Consider the following 20,230-nt stretch of genomic DNA (forward strand, 5'->3'; position numbering starts at 1 on the left):
AAGGTAGAAAGTTGAAAGTGAACATAGAAAAGAGTAAGGTGATGAGGGTATCAAATGATTTAGATAAAGAAAAATTGGATATCAAATTGGGGAGGAGGAGTATGGAAGAAGTGAATGTTTTCAGATACTTAGGAGTTGACGTGTCGGCTGATGGATTTATGAAGGATGAGGTTAATCATAGAATTGATGAGGGAAAAAAGGTGAGTGGTGCGTTGAGGTATATGTGGAGTCAAAAAAAGTTATCTATGGAGGCAAAGAAGGGAATGTATGAAAGTATAGTAGTTGATAAATTAGACACATGTGCAACTCTTGGGTATCTTTATTGAGGAAACGTTTCGCCACACAGTGGCTTCATCAGTCCATACATAGGAGAAACTTGAAGAACAGGAGGAGAATGAGGTAATCAGTCCATCAATCTTGAGTAGAATATTCTACTCAAGATTGATGGACTGAACACTCTTATATGCGTGTGAAGCTTGGGTGGTAAATGCAGCAGCGAGGAGATGGTTGGAGGCAGTGGAGATGTCCTGTCTAAGGGCAATGTGTGGTGTAAATATTATGCAGAAAATTCGGAGTGTGGAAATTAGGAAAAGGTGTGGAGTTAATAAAAGTATTAGTCAGAGGGCTGAAGAGGGGTTGTTGAGGTGGTTTGGTCATTTAGAGAGAATGGATCAAAGTAGAATGACATGGAAAGCATATAAATCTATAGGGGAAGGAAGGCGGGGTAGGGGTTGTCCTCGAAAGGGTTGGAGAGAGGGGGTAAAGGAGGTTTTGTGGGCAAGGGGCTTGGACTTCCAGCAAGCGTGCGTGAGCGTGTTAGATAGGAGTGAATGAAGACGAATGATACTTGGGACCTGACGATCTGTTGGAGTGTGAGCAGGGTAATATTTAGTGAAGGGATTCAGGGAAACCGGTTATTTTCATATAGTCGGACTTGAGTCCTGGAAATGGGAAGTAAAAGCCTGCACTTTAAAGGAAGGGTTTGGGATATTGGCAACTTGGAGGGATATGTTGTGTATCTTTATATGTGTATGCTTCTAAACTGTTGTATTCTGAGCACCTCTGCAAAAACAGTGATAATGTGTGAGTGTGGTGAAAGTGTTGAATGATGAAAGTATTTTCTTTTTGGGGATTTTCTTTCTTTTTTGGGTCACTCTGCCTCGGTGGGAGACGGCTGACTTGTTGAAAAAAAAAAAATATATATACACACACACACACACATATATATATATATATATATATATTTATATACATAATATATATATTTTTATATATATATATTTATATATATAATTATATATATACATATATATATATATATATATATATATATATATATATTTATATATAAAATATATATATATATATATATATATATATATATATATATATATTATGTATGAATGATAATTAACGGACCTTTCCGTGTCGGGGACACTTTGACCTGTCTCCTCAGTGAAGATTTGAGGACGAACGCGCTAACAGCGATTCATAACTCGGGTTGTTGAGCTGATGGTGACTTTCCCGCGCTCGTATTTCATTGGTGGAAACTCTGTAGACACACCCATCGTGACAGCCAATAAGAGAAAGCGTACTTTAGCACTGCAAGTCCTCACTAGGCTTGTAAGACGGTCGGTGATTTGTTATGTAAATGTAATCAAAAGGTTCAGCCAATGAGAGGTCGGTATCACTGATGACGTCACCCAGTATTCAGTGCAGCAACCCATCTTATGAGATGTTGTTCCAGCTCAGTTCCATCGCACCAAATATGCATTTCATTCACATCAGAGAATTTGAATGAAATTTTTTTTTTTTAATAATTCAGTTAGTTGTTTGTTTTTCTCTCTGTTTTTATATACATTTTCCGAAGAAAATAAATAAAACGTTCGCCATAAAAGTATATTTATTTATTTAGCAATAAACAGTAAGTGTAGACCAGGCAACGTACAATAATAATACTAGAAGATATTCTATCCAATAAAGCGCAGGGAAAATCAATACCTGACCTGTTACTTCACATGACATGGATTTGTGTAACTCATTAAGTCACTGTGAGATGTTTATTTGCTGTAGAGATGATAAAGTGAAGACAGCAAGAATACTGAGACATCAGGATTAGAAATATTGGTGGGAGTCCCACAAGGCTCAGTACTGGCACTGTTATTGTTCCTTGTACTTTATATGTAAAGTGTAAATATTGAAGACATACTGGGTTACTATCAAAACAACTAAAACATGTTAAGGAAGGAAACATCAAACTATACAAGATGCAAAACAATGACAGGGGGAGTTGAATAGCTCTAGGCCTTTCGTTTTGCAATCAACAGATCATCAGGTGCTTGCAATATTGCGGAAATGAGTAGGAAGTCCAAGCAGATTAGTTCAGGGGAACTTTATAGCTTGAATTACAGTACTTATCAGTACTCTGTACCATTATTATTATAATGGGTATGAAATATTTACTGATGATTCAAAATAAGTAAATAAATTGAGCTGTAAATAAGTCTAAGAAATATTCATAATTTATTAAAAGTCGCAGGTAAAAAGCTCATCGACTGCACACGAGTCACTAAGGTTTTATTTAATTCACCTGTCCTCTATTAATCAGCAATAAATGCTGCATATTAATTCTTAAAATGGAGATAAAAGCAAACTGTCAAGTATATATAATGGTTCATGTGTACGAGTACAAAAAAAGGTTATAACTATGACCATAATTTGTAAAAGAGTGGACCGGTAAGCCAGCTGAAGTCCTCGCTCAAATGACCAAAAGCTCCAATGGCGGGTCATTATACCTAACCTACGAGTACATTATATACAAACATATATCTGTGTACATAAAGTATACAATGATGAGTACATGCACATTACATGGCTAGAAGAAACTGTAGACTTGAAAAGACTGTATGGCTGGTTCTGCAATTCTTCACACAAGTTCAACCTGAATAAGCTTAAAGTAATGGTGATGTGAGCTCAGACAAGATCAGAAGACAATGTATGTCATCTTGAAGGGAAAAGAATTCTAGGTATCTAAGACGATTCTTATTAATCTGCTTCTCGAGTTGCATGGAAATGTGACATAACTAGAGAATGTGCAATTGAGAACCGCTGTAGATGTTGAAGTCAAGGGATACAACAGTTTGGTCAAGAAACCAGGAATCAAATGATACCAGGGCACAGTGGTTTGGAGAGCAGACAAGGTCCTGACATCCAAGGCAACATATTTGTGAGATGATAAAGAGGAAGCCTTGTTGTGGAGCTCAAGGTGACTGAGTGACTCAGTCTAATATATTTTATTGCTCACGATACCCAAGTGGTCGCGTGCGAACGAAATCTGGTTTAGAGTGTTAGTTAGTTAGTTAAAGATTAGCCGGTATTCTCCCGGCCCGGGCCTTTTCCAAGTGGTGGCCCGGCCTTGGCTCCCTCTTTAGGGAGTGTCTGAGACCTAAGTCTCCCATGGGAGGAGGCACAAGTACCTCCTCATCTTTGGGACCAACTGTCCCCAGGCCTAGCCACAAGCTAGGCCTCTCTGGTCTGCCATCCCCGCCCCAAGGGGGCTAATGGGAATGACAGTCTTATGAGCTAAAGGCTCGGGCTCAGGCACCTACCCTACCCTAGAAGGGTTAGGCATGGTGTCGATCGGTTTAGAGTGATGCCAAGTGTTTTTATGACTAGTCCTATGTTTTTAAACACGGGATTAGTCATAGAAATATACTATTATTCACATAGGACCTAGTCTATATCACTGCGTAGAACTTGGTAGCTTAATAGTTTCACTAAACTATATTATCACATATTAGAATGTTTATACATCTTTCATTTTAAAATAATAAATAATACACAGCATCCTCAACATAAACTTTTCTGTCACACTGACGAGAGCCACCACTGTATATCTTCATCTGCACGACGCCCAGCTCCTGAAGAAACAAGAAAATAGATAAATCGAAATAAATGCCATAACACTCTAATAGAGTTATCACAATTAAATAGAAAATTTCAAGCATATTCATGACACATCAATTTCATTCTCATGGAACATCGAAGGAAGTTAGAAAGCAATAACAGGTGTCTTATATATCAGGACTGCACTTGACTCGTGGACCTGTCTTGGTCAAATGACAGCCATAGTCCACGTCTTCTCAAGACCGAAACTCAAACAACCTACAATTTTTTTACACATTTTATCATTAATGAATCTGTCCAGCTATAAAAAGTCCTGGACTTTTGTTCAGATTCTATTTAAACTTAATTGTATTGTTTCATTTCACCACGGACTTACACTGTTTAAAGATATCACGTATTTTGCTGAAATAGATACTACGAGACTTTTTGAATGCTCTCTGTAACTTTTCCTAAACTATGGACTTTCATTGCTTTTGTTTGACTAGTTAAGTTACACCGAAAATCCATCTTCCATGTAAAAATGAATGTCTTGCTTAAATATTTACCCACTGGATGAATAAAATTTATAAATGGTGTGGTGCGGGTATTGTGAGGTATGTGATGGGTGGTATGATGAGATGATGGGTATGTGATGGATGGTATAATGAGATGATGGGTATGTGATGGGTGGTATGATGAGATGATGGGTTTGTGATGAGTGGTATGATGAGATGATGGGTTTGTGATGGGTGGTATGATGCGATGATGGGTCTGTGATGGGTGGTATGATGCGATGAGGGGCATGTGACTGGTAGTATGGTGAGTTGAGAAGTATGTGATGAGTGGTATAATGAGAGGTATGATATGAGTGATATGGTGAGTTGGGAGGTATGATAAGGAGGGTGGTAGGAAGAGGCAGAACAGTAACAAAGTATAACAATAATTACGTGAGAATGGTAGTGGGGAAGAGACGTAACTTGGGAGACATGATGCCACTGTTGTATGTGGTAATGTCAGGACCCAGGTACGTAGCTTCGTCATGAGTCAGGTGTTCGGTATGAAGATGATGCTGCAGCTTCTCTGCAAGATCACTAATGCAGATTTATTGCTTGTTTATACCAATGGTACTGCAATATCTCGAGCCTCAAACTAAATAAGTAGAATAAGCTGGGATTGTTAATGGGGTTTAAAGCTCTATCGACTACACTTGGGTCATTAATAGGTTAGGTTAGGTTAGGTTACCTGGAGTTTACCTGGAGAGAGTACCGGGGGTCAACGCCCCCGCGGCCCGGTCTGTGACCAGGCCTCCTGGTAGATCAGAGCCTGATCAACCAGGCTGTTACTGCTGGCTGCACGCAAACCAACGTACGAGCCACAGCCCGGCTGGTCAGGAACCGACTTTAGGTGCTTGTCCAGTGCCAGCTTGAAGACTGCCAGGGGTCTGTTGGTAATCCCCCTTATGTATGCTGAGAGGCAGTTGAACAGTCTCGGGCCCCTGACACTTATTGCATGGTCTCTTAACGTGCTAGTGACACCCCTGCTTTTCATTGGGGGGATGTTGTATCGTCTGCCAAGTCTTTTGCTTTCGTAGTGAGTGATTTTCGTGTGCAAGTTCGGTACTAGTCCCTCTAGGATTTTCCAGGTGTATATAATCATGTATCTCTCCCGCCTGCGTTCCGGGGAATACAGGTTCAGGAACCTCAATCGCGCCCAGTAATTGAGGTGTTTTATCTCCATTATGCGCGCCGTGAAGGTTCTCTGTACATTTTCTAGGTCAGCAATTTCACCTGCCTTGAAAGGTGCTGTTAGTGTGCAGCAATATTCCAGCCTAGATAGAACAAGTGACCTGAAGAGTGTCATCATGGGCTTGGCCACCCTAGTTTTGAAGGTTCTCATTATCCATCCTGTCATTTTTCTAGCAGATGCGATTGATACAATGTTATGGTCCTTGAAGGTGAGATCCTCCGACATGATCACTCCCAGGTCTTTGACGTTGGTGTTTCGCTCTATTTTGTGGCCAGAATTTATTTTGTACTCCGATGAAGATTTAATTTCCTCGTGTTTACCATATCTGAGTAATTGAAATTTCTCATCGTTGAACTTCATATTGTTTTCTGCAGCCCACTGAAAGATTTGGCTCATGTCCGCCTGGAGCCTTGCAGTGTTTGCAATGGAAGACACTGTCATGCAGATTCGGGTGTCATCTGCAAAGGAAGACACGGTGCTGTGGCTGACATCCTTGTCTATGTCGGATATGAGGATGAGGAACAAGATGGGAGCGAGTACTGTGCCTTGTGGAACAGAGCTTTTCACCGTAGCTGCCTCGGACTTTACTCTGTTGATGACTACTCTCTGTGTTCTGTTAGTGAGGAAATTATAGATCCATCGACCGACTTTTCCTGTTATTCCTTTAGCACGCATTTTGTGCGCTATTACGCCATGGTCACACTTGTCGAAGGCTTTTGCAAAGTCTGTATATATTACATCTGCATTCTTTTTGTCTTCTAGTGCATCTAGGACCTTGTCGTAGTGATCCAATAGTTGAGACAGACAGGAGCGACCTGTTCTAAACCCATGTTACCCTGGGTTGTGTAACTGATGGGTTTCTAGATGGGTGATGATCTTGCTTCTTAGGACCCTTTCAAAGATTTTTATGAAATGTGATGTTAGTGCTATCGGTCTGTAGTTCTTTGCTGTTGCTTTACTGCCCCCTTCGTGGAGTGGGGCTATGTCTGTTGTTTTTAGTAACTGTGGGACGACCCCCGTGTCCATGCTCCCTCTCCATAGGACGGAAAAAGCTCGTGATAGGGGCTTCTTGCAGTTCTTGATGAACACGGAGTTCCATGAGTCTGGCCCTGGGGCAGAGTGCATGGGCATGTCATTTATCGCCTGTTCGAAGTCATTTGGCGTCAGGATAACATCGGATAGGCTTGTGTTAACCAAATTCTGTAGCTCTCTCATAAAAAATTAATTTTGATCTTCGACTCTCAGTCTGGTTAGCGGCTTGCTAAAAACTGAGTCATATTGGGACTTGAGTAGCTCACTCATTTCCTTGCTGTCATCTGTGTAGGACCCATCTTGTTTAAGTAGGGGCCCAATACTGGACGTTGTTCTTGACTTTGATTTGGCATAGGAGAAGAAATACTTTGGGTTTCTTTCGATTTCATTTATGGCTTTTATTTCTTCCCGCGATTCCTGACTCCTATAAGATTCCTTTAGCTTAAGTTCGATGCTTGCTATTTCTCTGACCAGTGTCTCCCTACGCATTTCAGATATATTGACCTCCTTTAGCCGCTCTGTCATTCTTTTCCGTCGCCTGTAAAGGGAGCGCCTGTCTCTTTCTATTTTACATCTACTCCTCCTTTTTCTTAGAGGAATAAGCCTTGTGCATACATCGAGTGCCACCAAGTTAATCTGTTCTAGGCATAAGTTGGGGTCTGTGTTGCTTAGTATATCTTCCCAGCTTATATCAGTTAGGATTTGGTTTACTTGGTCCCACTTTATGTTTTTGTTATTGAAGTTGAATTTGGTGAATGCTCCCTCGTGACTAATCTCATTATGTCGGTCTGCAACAATATTATTTGCTATATTCCTCCATTTTAGGTGCCTTAAGTTGAAATCCCCCAGGAGCAAGATGTTGGGTGCAGGAGCTGGAAGATTTTCCAGACAGTGGTCAATTTTTAACAGCCGTTCCTGGAATTGCTGGGATGTTGCATCCGGAGGCTTGTAGACTACCACAATGACTAGGTTTTGGTTCTCGACCTTTACTGCTAAAACTTCCACTACATCATTTGAGGCATTTATTCTGTGCAAACAAGTGACTCTGCAATGTACAGGCCAACCCACCCCCTTTTGCCTGTTCACTCTGTCACATCTGTATAGGTTGTAACCTGGGATCCATATTTCGTTGTCCAAGTGATCCTTTATGTGGGTCTCAGTGAAAGCCGCGAACATTGCCTTTGCCTCTGCAAGCAGTCCACGGATGAAAGGTATTTTGTTGTTTGTTGCTGGCTTTAGACCCTGTATATTTGCAAAGAAGAATGTCATCGGACTGGTGGTATTGTTGGTACTGGGGGGGGATTTTTTTTCAGGCATTAGTATCTGTATCTGTTGGTTTGGAGTGGAGGCTATCGACTGTGGTTCCACTCCAGGAATGACTGGATTAGGTGTACGATTTCTGCCATTTCCTGCCAGTTTTTTTTCCTTCCTGGCACTAAAAAACCTCTCCCTCTTGAGTGGCTGTGGCTACCCAGGTTTTCCCATGGCCTGGATGTTTTGTATCTTTTTGTCCCCTTTAGATGGTGTGCCTGGCAATTTAAGTTATAGCACAGTCTTTCCTGTACTGAAGAGGTACACATTTCAGGGTGAAAAAGCTTACAGGAAGGGAGTTTGCATTTTCCTGTTGTCATATGGGCACGGCATTTTCTAGGGTGGTCATAGTTGCACGTCCCGTCTGTTTTTCCAGATTTCCCATGTCTGCAGATACCAAGTGCATAGTATGTGCACAGGCTTGGTTTCCGTTTGCCTTGGGTTTCTGTGACTGTATTCCCTGTTGGTGCATGTTTCCCTGTCTTATTCCTATCCTCCCTAGCACCAACAATGGAGCTCCCACCAGTTGTTTTTGGTAATATATCCTCACTATTGCTAGTGGAGTCCTCTTGTTTGCTATTTCCTGTGGTATTTCTAGTTTGCAATATTGGTTTTATCTTATCTTTGACTACACTTGTTTCCCCACTACGGCTCCTGTCCCCTATGAGGTCATTTATATGTATTCCTTCCTGCGTATAATTCCCGACTACCTGGACAAAATCTCCAGCTTCACCATTACTGTCTCCCAGGACAGCACCTCCAGCTTCACCATTACTGTCTCCCAAGACAGCACCTCCAGCTTCACCATTACTGTCTCCCAGGACAGGCTAGGTTAGGTTAGGTTAGGTTAGGTTAGGTTAAGTTAGGTTAGGTTAGGTTAGGTTAGGTTAGGTTAGGTTAGGTTAGGTTAGGTTAGGTTAGGTTAGGTTAGGTTAGGTTAAGTTAGGTTAGGTTAGGTTAGGTTAGGTTAGGTTAGGTTAGGTTAAGTTAGGTTAGGTTAGGTTAGGTTAGGTTAAGTTAGGTTAGGTTAGGTTAGGTTAGGTTAGGTTAGGTTAGGTTAGGTTAGGTTAGGTTAGGTTAGGTTAAGTTAGGTTAGGTTAGGTTAGGTTAGGTTAGGTTAGGTTAGGTTAGGTTAGGTTAGGTTAGGTTAAGTTAGGTTAGGTTAGGTTAGGTTAAGTTAGGTTAGGTTAGGTTAGGTTAGGTTAGGTTAAAGTTACATGTAACTTTTTCGCCACCATATAAGAATACTTTAATCCCTAATAAAGAATAAATAAGCTTCTCTTCATATACAGACTGAGAGAAATCCACATCTTGGTGTATATATCATGTGAATTCTTGTAATCTTTCATTTTTCAGTCTATTGCATGAGTGTAGTTGATAAACAAGCATAATAAGTAAATTTCAAAATTCATGATAATTTTAAAATTACGTATGATGCCACTATTCTTTAAATTTATTTTTTCTTAAAGCCTCAGCATATGTACTCATTAATACACTGGAAAAGGATCAGGAAAAACACATTGTATAGGAGCTAATTTCCATTGTTAACGACTGATAGTTTATTTTTAAATAATATTAATCATAGGTGTGGTACACAGGTGAGTGTTAAAAACATTTTAAGTCCACATTATGCTCGACTGCACAGAACTGGTTCATTCTCTGCCATTAAAACGAGCTAAGAAAGACATATATAATACGTAGCTCATCAGTGTCAGACAAGATGGTACAAACCTTGGTAATAAATACCGACAAGTTGGTTTAGAAAGACACGTAAGCAAACACTATAACATATTTATTAGAAAACGTTTCAGTCCTGGGACCTTGATCACTTCTCAAGGTCCCAGGACTGAAACGTTTTCTAATAAATATGTTATAGTGTTTGCTTACGTGTCTTTCTAAACCAGCTCATCAGTACATCATTTTGTACACTGCAGCGCAATAATAACTTCAAACAAATTTTGAAATTAATGAAAGGAACACATATTTAGTGAGTATATACACAGTCTCTTTTTTAAGATGTCTGTAACTTTGTCTATGCCCATACATATTTATAATGCCCGTACATATTTATAATGCCCGTACATATTTATAATGCCCGTACATATGTATCTACTAGAATGAGTGTCAGACTATTTTGTAAAACTATGTACGAAGTTCTTATTATCATCCAGCAGTGAACTATGCTACTGCATCACGCAACCAAAGTTTTAAAGTTAGGTTACTTCTTCGTACTTGTTTTACAGTGCTATGTGTACTGAAAGCTGGGAAATTATTAGTCAAAACTAAGCGCTAAACCCACAAGTCACACAGGACAGCAAGGATAACTAAGAATGTGCAAGAAAGGTATAAAATACCGACAATATGAAAGTTAAGACACATGTACAACATCTGGATATCTTTATTGTAGACGTTTCGCCCTCCAGTGGCTTTATCAATACAGATTCTAGGACATAATTAGAAGACAGTAGAACTATATACAAAAGATGAGGTAATCAGTCCCTCAGCGTTGGAGTTAGTGTTCACAGCATCGTGGTGGTGGAGAATCTCTCCAGAGATTCCCATCTTCTGTATATTCTCATCTTTTGTATATAGTTCTACTGTCTTCTAATTATGTCCTAGAATCTGCATTGATAAAGCCACTGGATGGCGAAACGTCAACAATAAAGCTATCCAGGTGTTGCACATGTGTCTTAACTTTCATAACTAAGAATGCCTCGCTAATGAACTCAGTCGCACCCGTCTCGCTCTCACCACTGACTCGTTCTCACCATGTCTCCATGTCAAACTGTCTCACCTGAGCAGCTGTGTGCAGAGAACTATGAGGTCATGGTTAGTGGTCAGCCTCAACAGGTGGTTCTCGATCTCTAACCCCATCACCTCCCTCTCCAGAAGGCGCCGCAGGTGGTGGTCCTCCACCTGCTTCACCACCTGCTCGTACAACACCTCCATTAACTGAAACACACAAGGTAGTTACATTGGCTGGTTGGTCAATAGATGATTATCTACACTCGGGTCATTAAAGCTGCACAGAACCTGTTCATTACCAGTGAAGAATACTTTAACCCCTAAAATAGGGATTTAAGCAAATCCTCAGTGAATATACACTGAGAGATCTATACCTCTCTGTGTCTCGTTGCTGAGTGATGAGAGATCTTTGGGTTATGGTGCTCAGTAATGGTGGTGTAATTTACATACAATAATTTGAATTCAATTGTTTTTGGTTAAATCGGCTTCTTTTACAAGTTTATTTAAAATTAAACACGGGAAGCCTATCTCCTCCTCAAAATTACACATCCACAAACAATAGTGTTAAAGACAGCTAATGAAACAATTGCATTGACAAATTCTACCAGTATGTATCAAATTTGCTCATTTTTTGTGATAAAAGAATTATGGAAGCTAGAAAGAGATGGGCTGGTCTTTATTTGCATATCAAGAAAGCATCTGATGGAATCCTGGCATAATAGTCCAGTAATTGGAGGTATAAATGGCACATTAATACATTTAACGAGACTATCTTATTGTATAAATGGGATACACCTAATTATTAAATAGTTATAATCATAGCCATGATTTTTAAAGAGGTGGAGAGGTAAGCCTGCGGAAGTCCTCTGTCAGATGACCAAAAGCTCTAGCTGCGGGTTATCATATGACTAAGACCCGGGTCAGGAAACACTTCCTCTTGTTTCCTGACAAACCTTACCTAACCTTTAGAATTTACTATGTAATGAGCCATTGCTTTTTAAATTGCATGTGGAATCTAGCTGGAGTAGGTAATTGAACACTTGAACACTGAACCGGTCATAGTTTAAGACCAACGTTGTCAAGAAACACTGTGTTGTGTCCTGAGGGATAAACTACCACGAGAGAATGACTACTGTGATCAAACATGATATCCCACTAGTGCAGTATTGGTAGTATTGTCACAGAACTCAGTACTTGTCCTAGTTATGGTCTTTGAGATAACTATCTGCCAGAGTATAACTACTGATAATTCTACAGACAAGCTTGCAGCTGCTGAGAAAACTATGCAATGAAAGAAGCACTAAGTCCCTGCTGAGGAAGACTTGAATAAAATGCTCAGGTGAAGAAATATATGATGAAATTTAATAAAAATTAGAATCTGACCTAATAGAGAAAATAGACAAAAGTTGTAAAGGAACATTAATATGTACTATCACAAGAAGTTAATATAGTCAAGAACGACAGGAAACACGATCATCACACGTTTATAACAGGATCTGAAGGAAAATATATGTAAAAACAGGGAGAATATGACAATTTTAACTCGCTAAAAATATTTAAAAGACGGAAGTACAGTTTTTCTTCAAATTAAGCAATAGACAATTGCAATTGACTGCGAGCATGGATCTACTCCTGCTATTATTATTAATGAAAAGCAGGGGTGTCACTAGCATTCAATAAGTGTCAGGGGCCCGAGACTGTTCAACTGCCTCCCAGCACACATAAGGAGGATTACCAACAGACCCCTGGCAGTCTTCAAGCTGGCACTGGACAAGCACCTAAAGTCGGTTCCTGATCAGCCGGGCTGTGGCTCGTACGTTGGTTTGCGTGCAGCCAACAGTAACAGCCTGGTTGATCAGGCTCTGATCCACCAGGAGGCCTGGTCACAGACCGGGCCGCGGGGGCGTTGACCTCCCGAACTCTCTCCAGGTAAACTCCAGGTAAACAGTAGAAAAAAAGCTTTAAGCCCATATGGGTCACCCCTGTAACTAAAGATAATTACCAGTAAGCTGTCAAACACACACACGAGGCTCACCTGATATTTGAGGAGGTCAGCAGAACGTTTCTTGGCCTCAGAGAGTTGCTTGTATGTCTCTAACTCGCACTCCAGCTCAGCCACCTGCAGATTATATTCAGTTAACTCGAAGAGTTAGCAGGTCGTGAAAACTCAATAAGTATACTCTATCTGGCTTATATTCATAGGGGCTCATTGGCCCTCTTCACGCAAGAGGCTGCCAAAACCTGTGTACCTACTGACTGCTAGGTGAACAGCGGCAAAAAAATTAAGGAAACATGAACAATGATCTCATCTCGTGCCAGAAGTTAACTCTGACGTCTTGAGGGAAGAATCTTGTGATTTATCTCTCTCTCTCTCTCTCTTTATATATTTATATATATATATATATATATATATATATATATATATATATATATATATATATATATATATATATATATATATATATATATATATATATTTCATGCACTGGCCAGGGAGGTATACCATCTTTTAGGAGTGAAGAAGAGCAGGATGTAAGTGTGGTGGAGGTACGTGAGGCATTACGTAGAATGAAAGGGGGTAAAGCAGCTGGAACTGATGGGATCATGACAGAAATGTTAAAAGCAGGGGGGGATATAGTGTTGGAGTGGTTGGTACTTTTGTTTAATAAATGTATGAAAGAGGGGAAGGTACCTAGGGATTGGCGGAGAGCATGTACAGTCCCTTTATATAAAGGGAAAGGGGACAAAAGAGATTGTAAAAATTATAGAGGAATAAGTTTACTGAGTATACCAGGAAAAGTATACGGTAGAGTTATAATTGAAAGAATTAGAGGTAAGACAGAATGTAGAATTGCGGATGAGCAAGGAGGCTTCAGAGTGGGTAGGGGATGTGTAGATCAAGTGTTTACATTGAAGCATATATGTGAACAGTATTTAGATAAAGGTAGGGAAGTTTTTATTGCATTTATGGATTTAGAAAAGGCATATGATAGAGTGGATAGAGGAGCAATGTGGCAGATGTTGCAAGTTTATGGAATAGGTGGTAAGTTATTAAATGCTGTAAAGAGCTTTTATGAGGATAGTGAGGCTCAGGTTAGGGTGTGTAGAAGAGAGGGAGAATACTTCCCGGTAAAAGTAGGTCTTAGACAGGGATGTGTAATGTCACCATGGTTGTTTAATATATTTATAGATGGGGTTGTAAAAGAAGTAAATGCTAGGGTGTTCGGGAGAGGGGTGGGATTAAATTATGGGGAATCAAATTCAAACTGGGAATTGACACAGTTACTTTTTGCTGATGATACTGTGCTTATGGGAGATTCTAAAGAAAAATTGCAAAGGTTAGTGGATGAGTTTGAGAATGTGTGTGTAAAGGTAGAAAGTTGAAAGTGAACATAGAAAAGAGTAAGGTGATGAGGGTATCAAATGATTTAGATAAAGAAAAATTGGATATCAAATTGGGGAGGAGGAGTATGGAAGAAGTGAATGTTTTCAGATACTTGGGAGTTGACGTGTCGGCGGATGGATTTATGAAGGATGAGGTTAATCATAGAATTGATGAGGGAAAAAAGGTGAGTGGTGCATTGAGGTATATGTGGAGTCAAAAAACGTTATCTATGGAGGCAAAGAAGGGAATGTATGAAAGTATAGTAGTACCAACACTCTTATATGGGTGTGAAGCTTGGGTGGTAAATGCAGCAGCGAGGAGACGGTTGGAGGCAGTGGAGATGTCCTGTCTAAGGGCAATGTGTGGTGTAAATATTATGCAGAAAATTCGGAGTGTGGAAATTAGGAGAAGGTGTGGGAGTTAATAAAAGCATTAGTCAGAGGGCAGAAGAGGGGTTGTTGAGGTGGTTTGGTCATTTAGAGAGAATGGATCAAAGTAGAATGACATGGAAAGCATATAAATCTATAGGGGAAGGAAAGAGGGGTAGGGGTCGTCCTCGAAAGGGTTGGAAAGAGGGGGTAAAGGAGGTTTTGTGGGCGAGGGGCTTGGACTTCCAGCAAGCGTGCATGAGCGTGTTAGATAGGAGTGAATGGAGACGAATGATACTTGGGACCTGACGATCTGTTGGAGTGTGAGCAGGGTAATATTTAGTGAAGGGATTCAGGGAAACCGGTTATTTTCTTATAGTCGGACTTGAGTCCTGGAAATGGGAAGTACAATGCCTGCACTTTAAAGGAGGGGTTTGGGATATTGGCAGTTTGGAGGGATATGTTGTGTATCTTTATACGTATATGCTTCTAAACTGTTGTATTCTGAGCACCTCTGAAAAGCAGTGATAATGTGTGAGTGTGGTGAAAGTGTTGAATGATGATGAAAGTATTTTCTTTTTGGGGATTTTCTTTCTTTTTTGGGTCACCCTGCCTCGGTGGGAGACGACCAACTTGTTGAAAAAAAAAATATATATATATATATAATATATATTATATATATATATATTTATATAATATATATTATATATATATATATATATATATATATATATATATATATATATATATATATATATATATATATATATATATAGATAGAGATATATATAATATATACATTATATTATATAATATATATATATATATATATATATATATATATATATATATATATATATATATATATAGATATAGATATACATAATATATACATTATATATATATATATATATATATATATATATATATATATATATATATATATATATATATATATATATATATATATATATATATATATATATATATATATATATATATATATATACATACATACATATTTCTATCTTTGTGTATAAGCACAGATGTGTGAAGGGAGGACACGTATATACACACAAATTTGGCCTTGTCTGTCTGGGTGGTGAGTTTCACAGATGTGTAAAGTGGACACCTGACTCACCCCTGCCTCACACCTGCCTCATCCCTACCTCACATCCCGCCTCACACCTTGTTCTTACCCACCCCACACACACCACAATTAAATTCTACACAACGAAAACAATGAACATATGTTACGTGTATTAAAATCCTGTCTGGTTCGATCTACTTCAAATTCTAAACATATTTCACACCTCAGAGTAGGTTAGTTTAATATGTCATGACAGATATACACAACATATTTGAAATTCTATAAAATTGTTTTCAATGTAGTTAATGAGGAACCTATCGTAAGATGAGTTAATTGTAACAGCTGATTAGACACGTTATGATCGTGTTTATGTGGAGAGCGAGATTGAGGGAGAGAGAGAGAGAGAGAGAGAGAGAGAGAGAGAGAGAGAGAGAGAGAGAGAGAGAGAGAGAGAGAGAGAGAGACAGGCAGACAGGCAGACAGACAGACAGACAGACAGACAGACAGACAGACAGACAGACAGAGATGGATAGAGAGGGAGAGAGCTGTACACATGCAAGAGACAAGGTGTGCACAGGCAGTGGAAGTGATTTGCGCAGGAAATACAGATATACACGTGGCACAGAAAACAGATGTGCATATGAGAAGATGTACACATAAAATGCACAAAATGTACAAAGGAAATACATAAAATGTACACAGGAAATACACATGATAAATATATATGAAGTACACAAGATGCATACAGGACATGCACAAGAAGTGCACATGAATTACTCAAAATGGGAATGAAAAGTGTACACACGGTAAGCACACAAAATGTACACTCGAAGTACACATGATGCACACATAAAGCACTCAATATATACATACGAATTACAAAAGATGTACACAGGAAGTAAGAATGTACAGAGGAAGTATACATGAAGTGTGCAAGCAGTACACGGGAGATAAGTAAGATGTATACATGAAATACAGAAATCCAATACGGGGTTAGACAGCTCTTGGGGGGACCGGGAGACAATCAAGTTCCATCCGAAGAAAGGGAAAGGTACTCCAGTACCCTGGGTGGAAGTGTAGTGTACGACCCCAATGGAAATGTCACTTTGTCTGATTTTTTTTTTTGTGGGGAGGGGGGTTATCTTAGGCAAATTATAACTGTTATGTGTACATGTGCCTAAATAAACTTACTAGTGATGGAACACAGGGTAGGAGTTGCCCTACGTGACTGACCTTCCTGTGGAGGGAAGTGTTGGGGGGAGCTGGTGGTGGGCGACTTCGAAGACTCGTAAGAACTCTCCGCAAGGCGTCCACTACGCCCGCCCAGCGTCCCTTGCTACTGTGGTCACCCACAGCATCCTGGACCTCCTCCCTGGAGACCTGTTCGCACTCACAATATGACTCCTGTGACGCACACGCACAAGACAACGTATATGATATATCCCGAACAGTTTTTTCGTCACGCATTCTCTCTGGTCTTGGAGAGATAGCTGGGGACGTGTCCACTGAGGAAGGGACAGTGTGGGGTATGTCCAGAGACGAGGTGTCCACTGACGAATCCCATCGTTTGTTGGGGCGTGGGGCGTCGCTCGCGTACCTTGCTTGAGTAGTCAGTAATTCCTGGTGTGGCATAAAAGTGCTTGTCTTGTGAGAGGTCCTTGGTGTGTGCCCGGGTGTGCCCCTGGACCAGCGAGCCTGCAGTTCCTGGTACCCGACTGTGAACTTCACACTGTTGTAGTAGTCCTCCTGGGGCAGCGTGTGGGCGTGAGTACGCCCATCGCTTGGCTCCCCCGCCCTCAACACTTTGGCTGACGGTGGGGTCCAGGTGTGAGCAGAATCAGTAGTAGCCATCTGAGGAACTCCTGCCACAATGAGTCTCTATACAACTATGATGAATAACAGGTGTGGTGGAGGCCCACTAACCCACCAACCCTTCCCCACATTCGTACAGCTGTACACTCTTCCTACACTCACAAGGCCACCACCGATGATTATACAACATGTAATAAACAGTCCCTGTCGTCATACTGCCAAATGGGACCTTATTGACTAGCACTATCCATTTCACCTGTGAATTACTTTCTGCACTAATTCCTCTTCACAAAGTTAAACTAACCCATTTCATCTTTACTGGTATCATTAATTCGTGTATTAGTGTAAAGTCGGGAAGTTTAGTTCTTCAATTATTTGTTTTCCATGTTAATATGAGGAAATAACATGTCCCTGACTGTGCACGTGGTATAGCTCGCTCACACGCGTACAAAACCAGGGTCACTAATTCAGGAAGTTTTCGTGTGTACGTACACAACATTGGAACTTAAATATTAATCATCACTGTGCAAAAAGATTCCAGCCTCACACGTGTTTATTTCACGTATGCGAAGTCGAAACTAACGCTCCTCCTCTTCCAGGTAAAAACATTCACACAGACTTAATAAAACAATAAGTACTTTCGTACCAGAGTAAAATATTCGGCGTCATTTAAAGAACATCAGAATGACAAATATTACACTAGTCTCCAGAATTCTTACCGAGGTCCCTACAGGCACCCTACCATCTTAGAGTTAGGAAACATGTCCTAAGTCTGGCGAAGTGCTCACGACTCAAAAAATTTGAGCTACACTCACCTTCCTTAATTAATTATTATTAGCAAAAAGAAGCGCTGAACCTACTAGGGTCATACAGTAAATCACCTTCCTGGAATCATACCTGATAACGTACCAGCACAAAGGCGCTGTGTAACAATTCAGGCTTAAGGCCTTCCATTTAATAATAATGCAGCTCTTTAACAAACATGTAAATCCTTCAGATTTACAGAGTAACTAGTTCAGTTCGAGTTCATGATCCCCAATCTTGAACTATCGTATTTTTTCATGATTTAAAATTGCATAGAACCTGCATCTTTCGTCTCCTTCAGTGGATTCCACTTGTTTACCACCTTGACGCTGAAGAACAAGTGAAGGAAGGGTAACTGATGGCAGTACGGTGGACCACAGCAACACCCACCACTGGTTGACCAGTGCTGGATCTTAATTAACATTCCAGTATTTCAACAGATCGCGGACAGCCTGGCTGGTGAGCCACGGGGCTGCGATTAATGGATGGAGGATCGATCCTCCACAGCTCCCTGTACTAAATGACCCTTGAAGCGACTGTAGCTGATGAACTTTTAATCCAACACTTGGTATCGTCATTGCCCTACTGATGTCTCCCAGCCCAGGCTTACACATTTCAAGACCTTGTTTGTAACCCAGCTCGTGTAATGGGAAGTGACAGGGAAATAGCTCTTCTTCCCACCGTCTAAATGTTACATAGAATAGAGTAGCAGCACACTCTTGATGCATCCAATTTTGCTAAATAAATAGGTAAACCTCAATTTCTTGCATCAAGAGCAGACCAGCAGCATCAAGGCACGCCACTTCTCTCTCGGAAGGGAACACTTGTTAGTGTGTACAGACGTGTTACATACAAATTAAATAGCAGGTCACCTAGCTTAGTTAGCTGATTAGTAAAGGTCACGGGACAGTAGGTGTGTGTGTGCGTGTGTGTGTGTGTGTGCACTCACCTAATTGTGGTTGCAGGGGTCGATTCATAGCTCCTGGCCCTGCCTCTTCACTGATCGCTACTAGATCCACTCTCTCCCTACTCCATGAGCTTTATCATACCTCTTCTTAGGATGTCAGCCACAGCACCGTGTCTTCCTTTGCAGATGACACCCGAATCTGCATGACAGTGTCTTCCATTGCAGACACTGCAAGGCTCCAGGCGGACATCAACCAAATCTTTCAGTGGGCTGCAGAAAACAATATGAAGTTCAACGATGAGAAATTTCAATTACTCAGATATGGTAAACATGAGGAAATTAAATCTTCATCAGAGTACAAAACAAATTCTGGCCACAAAATAGAGCGAAACACCAACGTCAAAGACCTGGGAGTGATCATGTCGGAGGATCTCACCTTCAAGGACCATAACATTGTATCAATAGCATCTTCTAGAAAAATGACAGGATGGATAATGAGAACCTTCAAAACTAGGGAGGCCAAGCCCATGATGACACTCTTCAGGTCACTTGTTCTATCTAGGCTGGAATATTGCTGCACACTAACAGCACCTTTCAAGGCAGGTGCAATTGCCGACCTAGAAAATGTACAGAGAACCTTCACGGCGCGCATAACGGAGATAAAACACCTCAATTATTGGGAGCGCTTGAGGTTCCTAAACCTGTATTCCCTGGAACGCAGGAGGGAGAGATACATGATTATATACACCTGGAAAATCCTAGAGGGACTAGTACCGAACTTGCACACGAAAATCACTCACTACGAAAGCAAAAGACTTGGCAGACGATGCACCATCCCCCCAATGAAAAGCAGGGGTGTCACTAGCACGTTAAGAGACCATACAATAAGTGTCAGGGGCCCGAGACTGTTCACCTGCCTCCCAGCACACATAAGGGGGATTACCAACAGACCCCTGGCAGTCTTCAAGCTGGCACTGGACAAGCACCTAAAGTCAGTTCCGGATCAGCCGGGCTGTGGCTCGTACGTTGGTTTGCGTGCAGCCAGCAGCAACAGCCTGGTTGATCAGGCTCTGATCTACCAGGAGGCCTGGTCACAGACCGGGCCGCGGGGGCGTTGACCCCCGGAACTCTCTCCAGGTATGTAT

General features: G+C 40.7%; 1 protein-coding gene across 2 annotated transcripts; it reads right to left on the reverse strand.

The window, feature by feature from the left end:
* Positions 1-1,885: 1,885 nt before the first annotated feature.
* Positions 1,886-20,106, reverse strand: LOC128700758 (uncharacterized). Of its 2 annotated transcripts, XM_053794167.2 has the most exons (6): positions 19,128-20,106; positions 16,796-17,413; positions 12,755-12,838; positions 10,769-10,926; positions 4,833-4,976; positions 1,886-3,920 (listed from the first exon to the last, which is right to left on the reverse strand). In XM_053794167.2, exons 2-6 carry the CDS (start codon positions 17,411-17,413, stop codon positions 3,899-3,901), a joined length of 1,026 nt encoding a protein of 341 aa, XP_053650142.2. In that variant the 5' UTR covers positions 19,128-20,106; the 3' UTR covers positions 1,886-3,898. The 2 variants fall into 2 exon arrangements, 1 of the variants encoding a protein (XP_053650142.2); XR_008408795.2 differs by lacking the exon at positions 19,128-20,106 and having other exon boundaries at positions 4,833-4,965; positions 16,796-17,433.
* Between the last annotated feature and the right edge of the window lie 124 nt (positions 20,107-20,230).

The sequence above is a fragment of the Cherax quadricarinatus genome, chromosome 56 (genome assembly GCF_038502225.1).
Source record: "Cherax quadricarinatus isolate ZL_2023a chromosome 56, ASM3850222v1, whole genome shotgun sequence".
In the NCBI taxonomy this organism is placed as follows: Eukaryota; Metazoa; Arthropoda; class Malacostraca; order Decapoda; family Parastacidae; genus Cherax; species Cherax quadricarinatus.

Coding starts and splice junctions, on each gene's coding strand:
- LOC128700758 (XM_053794167.2), bottom strand. CDS start 17,413: ATGGCTACTACTGATTCTGCTCACACCTGGACCCCACCGTCAGCCAAA. Junction 4,977..10,768: donor CTCTGCACACAGCTGCTCAG/GTGAGACAGTTT, acceptor AATCTGCATTAG/TGATCTTGCAGAGAAGCTGC. Junction 3,921..4,832: donor TTCCCCACTACCATTCTCAC/GTAATTATTGTT, acceptor TTGTTTCTTCAG/GAGCTGGGCGTCGTGCAGAT.